Here is a 17,358-nt window from a genome sequence, read left to right on the forward strand (position 1 = left end):
TTAGGTGGTACATTTTTTTAGTTTACAAGTTCATAAAATAAACTGTCAACTTCTAATTGAACAGTTTTAATTCTTGCATTATTCCAGGGGTCCTCAAACTTTGCTGAGCATTGGCATCATCTGGAGTTCTTTAAAAGTTATGGATTCCTGAACCCCACTCCCAGACATTCTGATTTGATTGGTATGGGATGCAACCAGGGAAAATGGAGTTTTTAGAATCTCTACAGGTAATTAGAATGTGCAGCATATTATTCAGTGTTAGGGAGAAGGCAATGGCACCCCACTCCAGTACTCTTGCCTGGAAAATCCCATGGATGGAGGAGCCTGGTAGGCTGCAGTCCATGGGGTCGCCAAGAGTCGGACACGACTGAGCGACTTCACTTTCACTTTTCACTTTCCTGCATTGGAGAAGGAAATGGCAACCCACTCCAGTGTTCTTGCCTGGAGAATCCCAGGGACAGGAGAGCCTGGTGGGCTGCCGTCCATGGGGTCGCACAGAGTCGGACATGACTGAAGTGACTTAGCAGAGAGAGTCAGTGTTAGAGTTTCAGGTAACTGTACCTGCTGACTTCAAGTGCTTGTAAGCTAGCTGGTGTCTGGTTCCAAGGTGTGATTCCTAGTTGCTGAAACTTAAATGTGTGGGTGGCAAAAATGGTCTACCAAGCAAGGCCAAGAACGCTAGGCTACTTCTACTGTGAGGTGCTGTCATGTTCAGCAAGAGCGGAGGTAACTTACATTTTACTCGTTATATAAGGGCACATGTATAAAAAATGTGAGTTAAATGGCATTAAATCCATGATGTATTATTGACCTTTAAAAACACCTGCCCCTACTGGACAGTTTATTGATCTGACTGGATCTCTTTGAATTTAGATCTGCTCATGGGGATTTAAACAGTATTAGTTGTTTTGGATCTGGTTCCTGCTACTGTCTCCACATCAAATCTTATTGAAATCTTTCCACAAATTTAGGGTGCCAAGTGAATTGCAGTATAATCTCCATCTTAGAGATGAACAAGCAGACCCAGAAAGATTAGTTCCCCAAAGTCGGCTGTGCTGTATGCTTAGTCTCTCAGTCATGTCCGACTCTGCGACCCATTGGCCTGTAGCCCGCCAGGCTCCTCTGCCCATGGATTTTTCAGGCAAGTATACTGGATTGGTTGCCATTTCCTTCTCCAGAGGATCTTCCTGACCCAGGGATCGAACCCACATCTCCTGTGTCTCCTGTATTGCTGGCAGATTCTTTACCTGCTGAACCATCAGGGAAGCCCCAAAGTTACCCCTTCATTAAGTTATGGAATCTAAATGTTCCATACTCAGTCTGAAACCAGAGTCTAAATGCTTAACCAACATATAATCTGCTTCTCTCTGTTTTGCTGTTATAAAGAAAAGAACTCAAAAATGGGTAAATGGAATTACTTTGGCTTGAGCTGGGTAGATTTTCTGTTTGAATGGAACGATTTCTTTTTCTGAGCTGATCATGCCCACAATCTCCAGACTGTCTGTAAACTCCAGCTTGGCAATTCCTTCAAAGCACTTCTTCAAGTGTGGCTGCACCCGGAGAGGGTCCTTTGTCTCTGACAATATCTCCAGCAGCTCATCATTTGATAGGAAGAAGAACCTATTTCAAAGCAAAGCAAGATGGCTACTAGAATCTCTTCTAAGAGCTTCTGTTCCCAACAAAAGTGATACTCCCCGTCAGGTAGATGACACTCTAGTGAACACCAGCTACTTCTAGGGCCTTATCTAAGGTCAACTCCCCTTCACCATTTTTCATCTAGGGCATAGAGACTGGATACAGTTTTGACTTAGAGCAAAAAAAAAAAAAAAAGATGAAAGCTGGTATATGTGGGTTTTATGTGGCTGTGTGTGAGGAGTTGATATCAGTTGAAAGACATCTAAACAGAGCAGTGGTTCTTAACCTTGTCTACAGCTTAGAATCATCTGCAGAGTTTAGGGAAAAAAGGTTTCAATGCCAAGGTTCCACTTCCCAGAGATTCCAATACTGATCTGGGATCTTATATTTTTAAAAATCCCTGCGATTCTAATGTGCAATCAGTGTTGAGAACTACTGGGCAGGAGGAAAGAAAACTTCCTTATCTTTCCTTATTCTTAGAAAATGTTACAGGTGGGAAATAAGTGCACATTAATAATGAGCCTATTTATGTGCAGAGGGCTTTATCATGCTTTATATTAGAGATAATAAGATAGCTTCACTCTCTTGCTGCTGCTGCTAAGTCGCTCTAGTCATGTCCAACTCTGTGTGGCCCCATGGACTGCAGCCTACCAGGCTTCTCCATCCATGAGATTCTCCAGACAAGAACGCTGGAGTGGGTTGCCATTTCCTTCTCCAATGCATGAAAGTGGAAAGGGAAAGGGAAAGTGAAGTCGCTCAGTCAAGTCCGACTCTTAGCGACACCATGGACTGCAGCCTACCAGGCTCCTCCATCCGGGCAACAGTACTGGAGTGGGGTGCCATTGCCTTCTCCCTTCACTCTCTTACTTAGACCTTAAAGGCAGGGACAGCAAACTTTCAGAAAATGTTCTAGGGATAAATCTCTACAGTAACCACTAGGTTTTAAGTTCAGTAATGGAAGGATCATATAATGACAGTTTTCACTGTATGTTTTGTTGTTCAGTTGCTGTGCCATGTCCAACCCTTTGTGACCCCATGGACTGCAGCACACCAGGCTTTTCTGTCCTTCACTATCTACAAAAGGCCACGATATTTGTAACTTCTTTGTTCAAGAGGTGAAGTCTGTTTTCACATCTCTTGAAACGTGGCTGGCTCTGAGTCCTGCTTTGGCCAATAGATTTTGGAAGACATGAATGTGTACTAGTTTCAAGCTTAGACATCAAGAAGCCTTGAAGTTTCAACTCTTGCTGCTTTTGGCAACACTGCAACCATCACCATATGAATAAACCCAGGCTAGCCTTCTGGAGGTTTAAAGACATTTGGCCCAATTATCCTTGCTGCCCTGGCCAACAGGAGAACCACCAGACAAGTGGTTGAGGTGACAGACTGCCAGTTGACTGCGATCAACATGAGTGAGCCCTGATGAGGCCAGTTGAGCTCTGCCTAGTTTTCCAACCCACAGAATTGTTAGCTCAGTAAACAGTTGCTGTTTTAAACTTCTAAGTTTGGAGGTGGCTTGTTATGCAGCAAAGCAAATTAACACACTGTAACTGAGGGTTGAATGGATAGGAATAACTCAATAATTATTTGTTGGCTGGTTGACTAACCATAATCTAATTAGGATGTCAGTTTCTCCCACTCCCAAGTGAAATTCAAATAGGTGATCTCTACGAATTCATCATGTGTGACAATGAATAAGGCTCAATGGCCATAAGAGTAATAATTAGTATTTTGTATAATTTAAAACTAAAAATATTATTTAGCACTCTGTATTTTCAAGATAAAATTCATTTAAAACATGTGACTATCAAGAACATTTTCAAAGTCTTTTCTTAGAGTGCTTACTTTTATTCCATAAAAATACACAAAGAAATACTGATACTTTGTGTATGTAGTTAATTAACTTAGGGAGAAGATGAAGCTCAGAAAATTTAAATAACTGAGTGTCTTATCCAGACTACCTGAATTTGTCCATTTACCAGTCTTATGCTTTTCAGCAAGTTTTGTTTCCTCATTTGTAAAATTGGGGTAAAAACAGTGTTAGCAACTTCATAGGATTATTGTAAGGGCTAAATCAGATAATATGTATAGGCACTTAAAGTGGTGACCTGGCATATGGTAAATACTGTATTAACATTGGCTATTATTCATGTTTTTATTAGGAAAAGCATTAGTGGGCATATGATTAGAAGCTCATATTTCAAAGGTTTCCTCTTAACAAAGTTTTGTACTTCCAAGTCAAGGTTTTTTTCACTATCTGTGCTATACTTGTGTTATCCAACACTGAAGCCCTTAGCCAAATGTGGCTATTTACCTTTAAAAAATTAATACTAAATAAATTAAAATTTTACTAAGTTACACTAGCCACATTTCAAGTGCTGGATAGCCATATGTGGTTATGAGGTCTGCTTAACTCCAAAGTCCAGGCTTTTGAGTACTATACCCCTCTAACTGGGTGTCTGACCATGCTGGCTCCATTGGTGTCCATTCAACCTCACTCTAAATAGTGACTATGAAGACATGCCTTACCCCTGAGAGCTGTCTTTTGGGCAATGGAAAACCTCTAAAGAATATGGGACAGGTGTGTGTGTGCTTGTGTGCTTAGTCGCTCAGTTGTGTCCAACTCTTTGCAACCCTATGGGTGGTAGCCTGGCAGGCTCCTCTGTCCATGGGGATTCTCCAGGCAAGAATACTGAAGTGAGTTGCCATGCCCTCCTCCAGGAGATCTTCCCAACCCAGAGATTGAACCCAGGTCTCCACACTGCAGGTGGATTCTTTACTGACTGAGCCATCAAAGAAGCTTATGGAATAGATGAGTAGAAGCCAACTCTCAGTATAAAAAGAAAAATGTAATTCTACCAATATGTGGATCAAGAGGGCAAATTCAAACAAGAGAACAATACTAGATACCTGGGAAAAAATAGTCTCTTCTTCTCCAAGTAATCATTCAGCCCTTTCTGGATGTCCTCCAACAGAAGGTTGGCTTCTTGAAGTCTCTCAGCCATCCGTGGCTGGTCCGCTGCCATCAGAACCCTGGTATCTTTCACCTGGGTTCCATAAAAAGGTGATAATCATCAAGAGGTTCCCAGATTCTGAGACTGATTACTGTAATGAGTGTGTAACTAGTGCATCGATTAATGACCCTCCTAGCCTAATCACCTCTTAATCCCACAAGGGTGACTGCTCATAACAATACCCTTTTGCTCTGTCCATGATTAAATGGGCTGGGGTTGGGCACCTAAAAGCAACAAGGCCAATTATATTTTAACTACTGGGATTATGGAATCAGACCATGATATTCTATACTTATCTGCTCTGGCCCCTCGAACATTTGTTAAATAACTGAGTAACTGAATATAGTGAATTATTTGAATTCTAAAATTATTCTTGATTTATAAGCTTTATTACATTATCCTGTAACAAATAAAGTCTTATATTTCATGAGGAATGGGAGCTAAATTATCCAAATTTAAATAGTTACCTCTATGAAGTTGGGACTTCAAAAGGCCACTAATTTTAATATTTCCTATTCCCATGTTTGAATTTTTAATAACAAATAACCAGAAATTTAAAAATTATAAAGATATTGAATTTGCAAAAATCAGCTTAGGTAAAATCCAGTTTACTTATAGATTTCAAGGGACATGGTAGGACTGCATAATGAGGAACATCTATATGGCATCCCACATTCCTGATGGTAAGATGTGCTAGGGAGTGAAAACTCACAGCTTGGGACATAAGTGATTTCCAGTAATTATCAACGATGGCAAATTTCCTGCCCTCTTCTGGCATCTGGGCTATGATGTCCTCTGAACTGAAGATTGGTTCCAGGTACAGCCAAGTGGCTTGGCACTTTAACCAGGCATCCAAAATTTCCTGCACACGAACTAGCTTTTCTTCCCATTTCTGCAAATTTAGCATTTCACATCTGAATCATTAACATGCCACTATGCATCACAGACCCACTGACTAAACAAATGGTGTATTCATTAACTTATTCAGTCATTCACTTGTTCCACAAATACTGAGTGACCCCTATGTCCTGGTCACTCTTGTAGGCAAAGTGGATACAGCAGTGAAAGAGAAAACAAGATTCCTTATCCTTATAGAGTTCCTAGTGGAATAATCACAACAACAATGCTGCCAATTAACTGAAAGCGTCAGCTCTGCTACAAGCTTGTTTAAAAAATTTACACTGGAAAGCATCCTGAAAGAGATAGTTAAAAAGTTAAGGTTCACCTTAACTTTTTAAGGGATAATAAAAAAAAACAGGAATAATAAAAAAAACAAGGAATAATAAAAAAAAAAGTCTAAAAAGGAATAATAATAATTAAGAAAAAACAAGCCTAAAAAGGAATTTAAAAAAATATCCTGATTTTCAGGGTCATCTTAAAAAACAACAATAACAATAATAGTTTTAAGGCTTCCTCTGTGCCAACTGATGGTCCAAGTGCTTTATGTACGTGAAAACCAATTTAATCCAACAGATTCATGAGGGAGACATTATTATAAAACTTGCTTTACAGATGCAGAAACTGACATATTCAAGTAACTGGTCCAAAGTCACACAACCAATAAGGGACAGAGTCAGAATTTGAACACAGACAGTCAGACTCAAGTCTATGTCCTTAGCCTATTCTACTTCTACAATGATCAAAGGAGGCTAACCTCCAGTAGTTTACATTCTAGATTTCTAAAACCGATAAGATACTTTCCAAATGTATTTTTGTTCGGTGTACTCAAAACACTTATCTTCTCTTTTAGCAGACTGTCGCAAAAGCTCAGTCTGCCAGACTGTTAAAAAGGCTTACTTGGTTATTGCTTTCAGTCTTTATAAGTTTCCCTGGTGGCTCACTTGGTAAAGAGTCTGCCTACAACATGGGAGACCCAGGTTCAATCCCTGGGTGGGGAAGATCCCCTGGAGAAGGAAATGGAAACTCACTCCAGCATTCTTGCCTGGAATTCCATGGACAGAGAAGTCTGGTTGTAATCCATGGGATTACACAAGTTGGGCACAATTGAATGACTTGTTGCCGCTTTTTATCAAGAGAAAGTAGATTTTCTTTTTAATTGAACTTAAAAATCTTCTTTTAGGACTTCCTTGCAGTCCAGTGTTAAGACTCCACGCTTCCACTACAGCGGTTGGGGAACTAAGGTTCTACATGCCTTGTGGTATGGTCAAAAAGTAAAAACAAAACAAAAACTTTCTGCTCTTCCAAGAAACCCAGAGCCTAATGAGCCATCACAAAACATTCAATCTCATTTCCTCTTACCCGGCATTCAGTTTCTATTGGTTTGACAAATGGAGAGCCACACATGGTCTGGGTTTTTATCACATGATCATCAAGTAACAGTTGAATCTCATCAACTGCACACAAGATGCTTGTATCCTGCAAATAAAAATGACCCACCCTGTTAAAATCAGACCTCTTTCCCACAACTTTTCATAATGATCCCCAAAGGACTCACAGCTCAGATCTCCACCTCTGTGGGACACTATGTCTTATAGCAGAGAGAGTTTTCTATTTTCTACTTTGAAAATATTCTTAAAGACTTTTCTACCTCCTTTGCAGAAAACAAATGTGGTCCAAACCTAGATCTGCGACTAGAATCTGCTGTCTGGAGGAGAAAGAGTTCTGTCCTCTTCTCTGTGTTCCTGATTTTCTGTTCACTTGCTTTCCTGGCTTCCTCAGGTAGAATCAACTGCTAATCTGCTTAGATTAGGTTTCATTCCCAAACCGTGTGCCCCAGGGCACTACAGCAAACTCACAGCAAATAACTTCAGTTATTTTAAAATAAAATACAAATATTTTCTTTTAATTTATATGTACTTTTTTCAGTTATTAAGTTGATGGGGCACAAATATTTAAGTTGTCTGAATTCAGTTACTTCATAAGCAAAGCTGTTAAGTATTTCTTTTGGACTAAGGAGGGAACCATTTTAAAAGTACTCAGATACCAACAGCACCATGAACCAAGAAAGTTTGGGAACCTCTGACTAAATAATTATTTGGCATATTTTACTAGTAGTTAGGGTTACTATGTCTTAAAAGTTAGTCCTTGTAGATGGACTTCTCTTCTTGGGCCATGTGGCAAGCAAGCTGATAAGGGGCTGTCCCCCTGTGGTAGGTCTGGTCTTTCTCACTCTGTTTTCACTTCCTTCAGGCTTATATCTGGGTGGTTAATTTGGAGCTAGAATATATTTTCTCATCCACCTTTTACCAGTAGCTCTGTAGTGGGAGGTATGTCCAGCTATTTAATCATTTACCAATAAAGTGGTACCTTGATTCTTATTTTGCTGCTGACCATTGCCTATAGATACTTCAATCAAAAACTCTGAAGACTGGCCAGAAGTAACTGAGCTGTTATCAGGTTCCTCAACTTAACTCCTCAACTCAGCCCAAAAGCCTCTATCTATCTAATCCAATAAGATCATGTAACATCTTTTGGCCTGGTCTTTCTGGGAGGGGCCCCAGTTCTCCTCCCTTCCATTGACTTGTCTACAGTTGTTAATCAAGTGAAATCAAGGCATTGAGAAAAAGAGGAAAAGAAGTCACAATGGATGACATGTAGCCTGGGAGAGGGGGAAGTATGAGAGCATTTAGGGTTTTAGTTCTCAATCCACACTGCACTTTTAAAAAGTCAGTCAGTTCAGTCAGTCAGTTCAGTCGCTCAGTCATGTCCGACTCTTTGCGACCCCATGAATCGCAGCACGCCAGGCCTCCCTGTCCATCACCAACTCCCAGAGTTCACTCAGACTCATGTCCATCGAGTCGGTGATGCCATCCAGCCATCTCATCCTCTGTCATCCACTTCTCCTCCTGCCCCCAATCCCTCCCAGCATCAGGGTCTTTTCAAATGAGTCAACTCTTTGCATGAGGTGGCCAAAGTACTGCAATTTCAGCTTTAGCATCAATCCTTCCAATGAACACCCAGGACTGATCTCCTTTAGAATGGACTGGTTGGATCTCCTTGCAGTCCAAGGGACTCTCAAGAGTCTTCTCCAACACCACAGTTCAAAAGCAGCAATTCTTCAGTGCTCAGCTTTCTTCACAGTCCAACTCTAACATCCATACATGACCACAGGAAAAACCACAGCCTTGACTAGACAGGCCTTTGTTGGCAAAGTAATGTCTCTGCTTTTGAATATGCTATCTAGGTTGGTCATAACTTTCCTTCCAAGGAGTAAGTGTCTTTTAATTTCATGGCTGTAGTCACCATCTGCAGTGATTTTGGAGCCCAAATAAATAAAGTCTGACACTGTTTCCACTGTTTCCCCATCTATTTCCCATGAAGTGATGGGACCAGATGCCATGATCTTCGTTTTCTGAATGTTGAGCTTTAAGCCAACTTTTTCACTCTCCACTTTCACTTTCATCAAGAGGCTTTTTAGTTCTTCTTCACTTTCTGCCATAAGGGTGGTGTCATCTGCATATCTGAGGTTATTGATATTTCTCCCGGCAATCTTGACTCTGGCTTGTGCTTCTTCCAGCCCAGCATTTCTCATGATGTACTCTGCATATACCTTAAATAAGCAGGGTGACAATATACAGCCTTGATGTACTCCTTTTCCTATTGGGAACCAGTCTGTTGTTCCATGTCCAGTTCTAACTGTTGCTTCCTGACCTGCATACAGGTTTCTCAAGAGGCAGATCAGGTGGTCTGGTATTCCCATCTCTTGAAGAATTTTCCACAGTTTATTGTGATCCACACAGTCAAAGGCTTTGGCATAGTCAATAAAGCAGAAATAGATGTTTTTCTGGAACTCTCTTGCTTTTTCCATGATCCAGTGGATGTTGGCAATTTGATCTCTGGTTCCTCTGCCTTTTCTAAAACCAGCTTGAACATCTGGAAGTTCACGGTTCACATATTACAGAAGCCTGGCATGGAGAATTTTGAGCATTACTTTACTAATGTGTGAGATGAGTGCAATTGTGCAGTAGTTTGAGCTTTCTTTGGCATTGCCTTTCTTTGGGATTGGAATGAAAACTGACTTTTCCACTCCTGTGGCCACTGCTGAGTTTTCCAAATTTGCTGGCATATTGAGTGAAGCACTTTCACAGCATCATCTTTCAGGATTTGAAATAGCTCAGCTGGGATTCCATCACCTCCACTAGCTTTGTTCGTAGTGATGCTTTCTAAGGCCCACTTGACTTTACATTCCAGGATGTCTGGCTCTAGGTGAGTGATCACAGCATCATGATTATCTGGGTCGTGAAGATCTTTTTTGTACAGTTCTTCTGTGTATTCTTACCATCTCTTCTTAATATCTTCTGCTTCTGTTAGGTCCATACTGTTTCTGTCCTTTATTGAGCCCATCTTTGCATGAAATGTTCCCTTGGTATCTATAATTTTCTTGTACAGGAGACAAGAATCAAGACCATCCCCAAGAAAAAGAAATGCCAAAAAGCAAAATGGCTATCTGAGGAGGCCTTACAAATAGCTGTGAAAAGAAGAGAAGTGGAAGCAAAGGAGAAAAGGAAAGATTTAAACATCTGAAGGCAGAGTTCCAAAGAACAGCAAGGAGAGATAAGAAAAAAGTCAGGGGTGCCTTAAAAATACAGAATCCCAGGCCAGAGTAATGTTGTGATTTATAGTAAGACAGATATTTGGTCTCTGTTCCTGTTGTTGGCACAGCTCCTAAAACCCTTAGAATTTCCTAAGGGATGACAGAGATTTTGTTTTCTTAATGAGGTGGCTTTTGTACCACATCTAAGGTGGGGAGTTGGTTGTCAGGAGAGTCAACCCTGTGATTAGAGGGTTGGAACTTTTAGTACACCAACTTGTCTCCTGGCAGGGGAATGGGGATGGAGACTGAGTTCAATTACCAATGGCCAATGATTTAGTCAATTATGCCAAAGTAATGAAGCCTTTATAAAAACTCAAAAGGAGAGCGGTCAGAGAGCTTCTGAGTTGGTGAACATGAGATCTGGGTGAGTGGCATGCTCAGAAAGAGCATGGAAGTGCCACACCACTTCCCCATACCTTGCCCTGGGCATTCCATCTGGATGTTCCTGGGCCCTATATCCTATAATAACCCAGTGATCTATTAAGTAAACTGTTTCTGAGTTCTAACAAATTAAATGAACCCAAGGAGGGACCTCCAATCTATAGCTGGTTGGTCAGAAGCACGATAACCTGGGCTTGAGACTGGCATCTGAAGTCGGGGGTGAGAGGAATTAGCAGTCTTGTAGTCTTAACTTATGGAATCTCTGGGTAGATAGTGTCTATTTACAATTGAATTGAATCATAAGGCACCCAGCTGGTGTCATATACTGCATGGTAGTGTGGGAATGCTCCCCAGCCACCCTCAACACAGGCACATTGGAACTGAGTGACCAGAAAGAGTACCAGGGCTGAGATGCTCTGCTTAAAGAGCCAGTGCCCCGCATTATATGAGTTTCTGCCTGTTGCCTCACCTAAGCAGCAAGCTCTCCTTCTCATCGCCCACCCCAAAAACAAGCCAGCCTCTGAAGATGGCTGAGCAAACCCTTCAGGTTTATGCACTCTATGAACTTCTATATGTTCTAGAAGCGCCAGTGAAAAGAAAGTGTACAGCCTTGCTCTTCAAAATGTGGTCCAGAGACCACAGCTTCAGTATTACTTGGGAGCTTGCTGGAATTGCAGAACCTCAGGACCCAGCTTAAACTTGCTGGATCAGAAGCTCCACTTTAGAAAGACTCTCAGGTGATTCCTGCACTTAATAACACTTGAGAAATGCTGAGCACTGTCTATCTCAGTTATATTTCTGAGGAACCTGGGGTGCCTTCCCTGGGAGGTGCTAATTCAGGAGGCTGTTCAGCTCCTTTTCAACAGAAAGCTTGTTGCCCTGAATTAAAAGGCCTTTCTCATTTGAAAATGCATCCCTCCATGGTGTCTGGAATGAAGGCTGACTGGCACAGGAAGATTAGATTGAGGAAGCAATCTAATGCAACAGCATAGTGGTTATAGACAACAATGCTGTATTAAAAACGTCAAAGCTGCTAAGACTAGACCTTAATTATCCTACCACAGAAAGGAAAGGATAGGTATGTGACATGATAGGGGTGTTAATGGTAATCATATTGGATGGTAATCATAGTGCAATATGTAAAAGTATTAAATCAACACGTTGTATACTTTAAACTTACAAATGTTATATGTCAGTTATATATCAATAAAAAATTTTAAGACAGATTAGAGATCCTTCTTCCTTGATTCTCTTGCAATTTTGAAATGAATCCCTTCTGTAATTTACTACATAATAAATGGGCTGCTCTCAGGGGGCTGAACTGTTGGACTGAGACTCACAGTGTCCCTGTACTTCACAAAGTTGAACGTCATGTTAACCCAGTCTAACTTCATTTTCTCCAAGTTTTTCTCCAGAGAGTATTCCTTACTGGCAGCTGCACCGATGGGCTCCAGTCTAAAGAGGAGACAGAGTGATAGTAACATCAACAGAGGAGGCATCAAAAATACATCAAAGGAAGAATTTCAGCTCAGCCATTAGAGAAATTTGAAAAGCCTTTAATTTTACAAAAAGTTTACCATTTTACTCTAATATTTACCAGTATCTCCAATGTTTTGCAGGGTTTCTTTACCCTTGGCACTATTGACTTTCTGGGCTATATTAAAGGCTGAATTGTATCTCTCCAAAAATCATATGGAAGTCTTAACCTCCAGTGCCTCATAATGTGAGTTATCCTGTTTGGACATGAATAGTTCTTTGCGTGCTAAGTCACTTCAGTTGTGTCTGACTCTGTGTGACCCTATGGACTGCAGCCTGCCAGGCTCCTCTGTCCATGGGATTCTCCAGGCAAGAATACTGGAATGGGTTGCCATGCCCTCCTCCAGGAAATCTTCCTGACCCAGGGATTGAACCCATGTCTCTTATGTCTCCTGTATTGGCAGGTGGGTTCTTTACCACTTATTTGGGAAGCCCAAATAAGTCTTTGAAGATGTAGTTAAATTAAAATGAGGTCATATGACTGGTATCATTAAAAAAAAAAAGTATTTATTTATTTAGCTGTGCTGGGCCTTTAGTTGTGGCATGTGGGATCACAGTTCTCCAACCATGGATTGAATCTGGGCCTCTTGCATCGGGAGTGCGAAGTGTTAGCCACTGGACCAATGACTGGTATCTTTATTGGAAGAGGAGATTAAGATACATACATTGAGGGAAGACCATGTGAGGATACAGGAGAAGGCAGTCATTTGCAAGTCAAGGAGAGAGGCCTTAGAAGAAACCAAATCCCAGCCCTCAGTCCCTGTCCCCTGCCCCCACCCTCAAGAAAAACCCCTTTGACCTTAGACTTCAAACCTACAATTGTGAGAAAGTAAATTTGTATTGTTTAAGCCAATCGGACTATGGTATTTGTTACAGCAGCACTAGAAAACTAATACAGGGAGATAATTCTTAGTTGTGAGCGGCTGTCCTGTGCACTGCGGGATGTTTAGTAGCAGCCTCGGCCTCAACCCACTAGATGCCAGTAGCTGACTCCCCTAGTCCTCACCCCTCGCCAGTTGCACCAACCAAAAATGTCTCCAGGTGTTGCAAAGTATCCCCTGGGGGTGGACATCCCCAGTTGAGAACCACTATTTTAAGCATTAAAACAAGATCTTTTTTCCATTTTCATTTACTCCTTATTATTCCTATTTACTTCAGAATTATTGGGCTTCCCAGGTGAAACAAGTGGTAAAGAACCTGCCTGCCAGTGCAGGAGACTTAAGAGACGCAGGTTTGATTTATTATTGACTTTTTATTCAGATCTTAGAATTTCTGTTAATTTATATGATGGCTTTTTCTCCACTTTCTGTCCATACTTTTAAAAAACATATCTGATATTTTCCTGATACATTGGCCCATCCATGGAACAGCCCCTCTAGAGGTTCCATAGAAAGAGGGACATAGTGAGAGAAGGGGAAGATAAATTTCTTTCTTTTTCTTTCTGCAGGAGAGCTAAATCCAGGTGTGGCTGAAGAACTGGGAAGCAAAGTACTTGGAGGGAAAGGAAGGATTATTCTTTCTGCCTCAGCACTGTCTTTCATTGTATCCATCTGATTTTTACTTACACTTTAGCAAACTGAAGCCCAGAGGAAGCAAGTGACATGTCCAAAGCCACATATACAGCTGCAGAGGGCCAGAACCAGGTCTAGATACCAGTTCCTCTGACTCCTAATCCAGCGTTTCTTTCTCCCCAACTATGTACTTTCTGCCCTGTCTATCGGAGGAGCAATAGAATCGCTCACATGTGGTCAGCCAAACAGGGCAACTGAATTGAGCTGAAAACCCAAATTTAGCCTCACGGAGGGAAGTAGAAGAGGCATGGATAATGCCAGATGAACACATCAGCAGCATGGTCACCATCCTAAATGTGACCTTCTCAGGAGACAACTAAATTGAGTGAGCATAAAGAGAATAATAAAAGCGGGTGTCAACCCAGATGAGTCTGAGACAAAAAGGCTGGATGTGTGGCTGTGACTAAGTCACTTGACAGGCCTTCAGTCCCCATTTGCCTATATCAAAGGTTTTGGTATAATTAAATAAGACAAAATGCTTGGAAATGTGCCTTATGACTTATGATTATGCAGATAATTGCAGGATGGGCTTACTAAGGTTGGGAGTCCATGAAGTATATTAAATTGACCTTATCCAAATGTACCATTAGTCACTCAGTCATGTCTGACTCTTTGTGACCCCATGGACTGTAGCCTGCCAGGCGTCTCTGTTCATGGATTTCTCCAGGCAAGAATACTCGAGTGGGTAGCATTCCCTTCTCCAGGAGATCTTCCCGACTCAGAGATCAAATATGGGTCTCCAGCATTGCAGATTCTTTTACTGTCTGAGCCACCAGGGAAGCCCCCTAACTAACTGTGGGCTGTGATAAAACTACCTTAACTACAGAGAGTGAGCTATAGAGGGCACCATACCTCACTAATAGGTGGTAGCTGAGAACGTAAAAATTAAGTCAGTTCAGGTTACATGCCTTATCTCATAATCCTCACAATAACTCTTGATCACCTGGTTACTATTATTATTTATATTTTACAGATAAGGAGACTGGGCACACAGAGGTTAACAACTTGGCCAAGGCATTACCACTTCTGGATCTGTCACAACTGAGCACGGTGGCAGGAAGCATGGCAGAATGCTGTGTATTTGCTCACGCTCTGTCTCCAAAGGTGGGTTTATCTTTCAAGGCAGTAAAGAGTAACAATTAAGGCTCTGAAGTCAGCTAGCCTGGGCTCAGGTCTTGGTTCTTGTGACCTCTGGATAGTTACTTAATTTCTCTAATCAATTTATTTTCTCATCTATAAAACGTGACTAAAATTACCTAGAATATTAGGTTGTTGTGATGGATAAATTGGCTAATACATATAAAATACTCAGTGCAGCATAATTGTTCTAGAGCTGCTATTTCTTGGGAACATCTTACTGGGGAAAATGAGGCTCTTTAATAAAATTACATAAACCTGGTAAAAATGCATGTGTCCAATCCCAAAGAAAGGCAATGCCAAAGAATGCTCAAACTACCACACAATTGCACTCATCTCACGTGCTAGTAAAGTAATGCTCAAAATTCTCCATGCCAGGCTTCAGCAATACGTGAACCGTGAACTTCCAGATGTTCAAGCTGGTTTTAGAAAAGGCAGAGGAACCAGAGATCAAATTGCCAACATCCGCTGGATCATGGAAAAAGCAAGAGAGTTCCAGAAAAACATCTATTTCTGCTTTATTGACTACGCCAAAGCCTTTGACTGTGTGGATCGCAATATACTGTGGAAAATTCTGAAGGAGATGGGAATACCAGACCACCTGACCTGCCTCTTGAGAAACCTGTATGCAGGTCAGGAAGCAACAGTTAGAACTGGACATGGAACAACAGACTGGTTCCCAATAGGAAAAGGAGTATGTCAAGGCTGTATATTGTCACCCTGTTTATTTAACTTATATGCAGAGTACATCATGAGAAACGCTGGGCTGGAAGAAGCACAAACTGGAATCTAGATTGCCGGGAGAAATATCAATAACCTCAGACACGCAGATGATACCACCCTTATGGCAGAAAGTGAAGAAGAACTAAAAAGCCTCTTGATAAAGTGAAAGAGAGTGAAAAAATTGGCTTAAAGCTCAACATTCAGGAAACGAAGATCATGGCATCTGGTCCCATCACTTCATGGGAAATAGATGGGGAAACAATATAAACAGTGACAGAACTTTATCTTCATGGGCTCCAAAATCACTGCAGATGGTGACTGTACCCATGAAATTAAGAGACATTTGTTCCTTGGAAAAAAAGCTATGATGAACCTAGACAGGGATTTAAAAAGCAGAGACATTACTTTGCTGACAAAGGTCCATCTAGTCAAAGCTATGATTTTTCCTGTAGTCCTGTATGGATATGAGAGTTGGACCATACAAAAGGCTGAGCATTGAAGAATTGATGCTTTCGAGTTGTGGTGCTGGAGAAGACTCTGGAGAGTCCCTTGGACAGCAAGGAGATCCAACCAGTCAATCCTGAAGGAAATCAGTCCTGAATATTCATTAGAAGGATTGATACTAAAGCTGAAGCTCCAATACTTTGGCTACCTGATGCAAAAAGACCCTGATGCTGGAAAAGACTGAAGGCAAGAGAAGAAGTAGGTGACAGGATGAGATAGTTGGATGGCATCACTAACGCAATGGACATGGGTTTGAGCAAACTCTAGGAGACAGTGGAGGACAGGGCCTGGCATGCTGCAGTCCATGGGGTCGCAAAGAGTCAGACATGATTGAGCGACTGAACAACAACAATAAAATATTATAATTTCAACACATAATCAGTATTTAAAATAGGTATTTTGCTTTTTTTTTCCTTAATAAATATTTGAAGGCCAGCCTTTATTTACACACTCAGCACAGCAAATTCAGAATAGCCACATTTCAAAGGCTGAGAGGCCACACGTAGCAAGCTGCTCCTGTACTGCACAGCACTGACCTGGAGTATTTGTTAAAACACAGATTGCAGTGCTCACCCCCTGAATTTCTGATTGAACAAATTGGGGTGGCGCCTGAGAATGTGCATTTCTAACAAGTTCGCTGGTGATGCTGATGTAGCTGGACTGGGGTCACAATCTGAGAATCATGTGTGCTGAGTGAGCCCAAACCCAGTTGCCTAATGGGGTCTTTAGTCTCAGGAACACATCTCCCCACCCATCACCCTGAAGGAAGTATGGAAAAACAAACAGGGTTCTGAGCATCTCTGGTCATAAAAACAGCAGTTTCAAAAGTACAAATTCTCACATGCAAATTCTAGGGGCATTTGGAGAAGGAGAGAAAGCAAGTGAAGAGATCTCTCATTTGACCATATTTCATTTAGCTCAGAGAGCCCCTTCTGTTTGTTGCTGTTGTTTAACAAGGAGGAAACTGAGGCCCAGAAAAGTTCTATGGTCTTGCCCAAAGTCTAGTTGGACTTGGAGCTCAGGTTCAAAGAACTCTTTTAAAAAATTTATTTTTGAAATAAAATCTCTGACTCAATTTTCTAGTCATAATCGGACATCAACTCTGCAACTGGAGGGACTTCCCTAGGTGGCCCAGTGGCTAAGACTCTGCGCTCCCAATGCAAGGGGCTGGGTTCAATGTCTGGTCAGGGAACTAGATCCCACACGCTGCAACCAAGAGTATGCCTGCTGCAACTAAAGATCCCACATGCCACAGTGAAGATCAAAGATCCTGCAACTAAGAGCCGACACAGCCAAATAAATA

General features: G+C 41.5%; 1 protein-coding gene across 1 annotated transcript in view; it reads right to left on the reverse strand.

Annotated features, from left to right (window-relative positions):
* The window catches only part of DNAH3 (dynein axonemal heavy chain 3), a 242,515-nt gene that overhangs the window by 167,433 nt on the left and 57,724 nt on the right, over positions 1–17,358 (reverse strand). Inside the window, exons 20-24 of the mRNA XM_055562073.1 lie at positions 11,925–12,039; positions 6,909–7,025; positions 5,362–5,541; positions 4,546–4,682; positions 1,419–1,620 (exon numbers count right to left, since the gene is read on the reverse strand). Of these exons, the coding sequence (XP_055418048.1) occupies positions 1,419–1,620; positions 4,546–4,682; positions 5,362–5,541; positions 6,909–7,025; positions 11,925–12,039 (751 nt within the window). The remainder of the gene's footprint in view (positions 1–1,418; positions 1,621–4,545; positions 4,683–5,361; positions 5,542–6,908; positions 7,026–11,924; positions 12,040–17,358) is intronic.

Source organism: Bubalus kerabau, chromosome 23 (assembly GCF_029407905.1).
Source record: "Bubalus kerabau isolate K-KA32 ecotype Philippines breed swamp buffalo chromosome 23, PCC_UOA_SB_1v2, whole genome shotgun sequence".
NCBI classification, from domain to species: domain Eukaryota; kingdom Metazoa; phylum Chordata; class Mammalia; order Artiodactyla; family Bovidae; genus Bubalus; species Bubalus kerabau.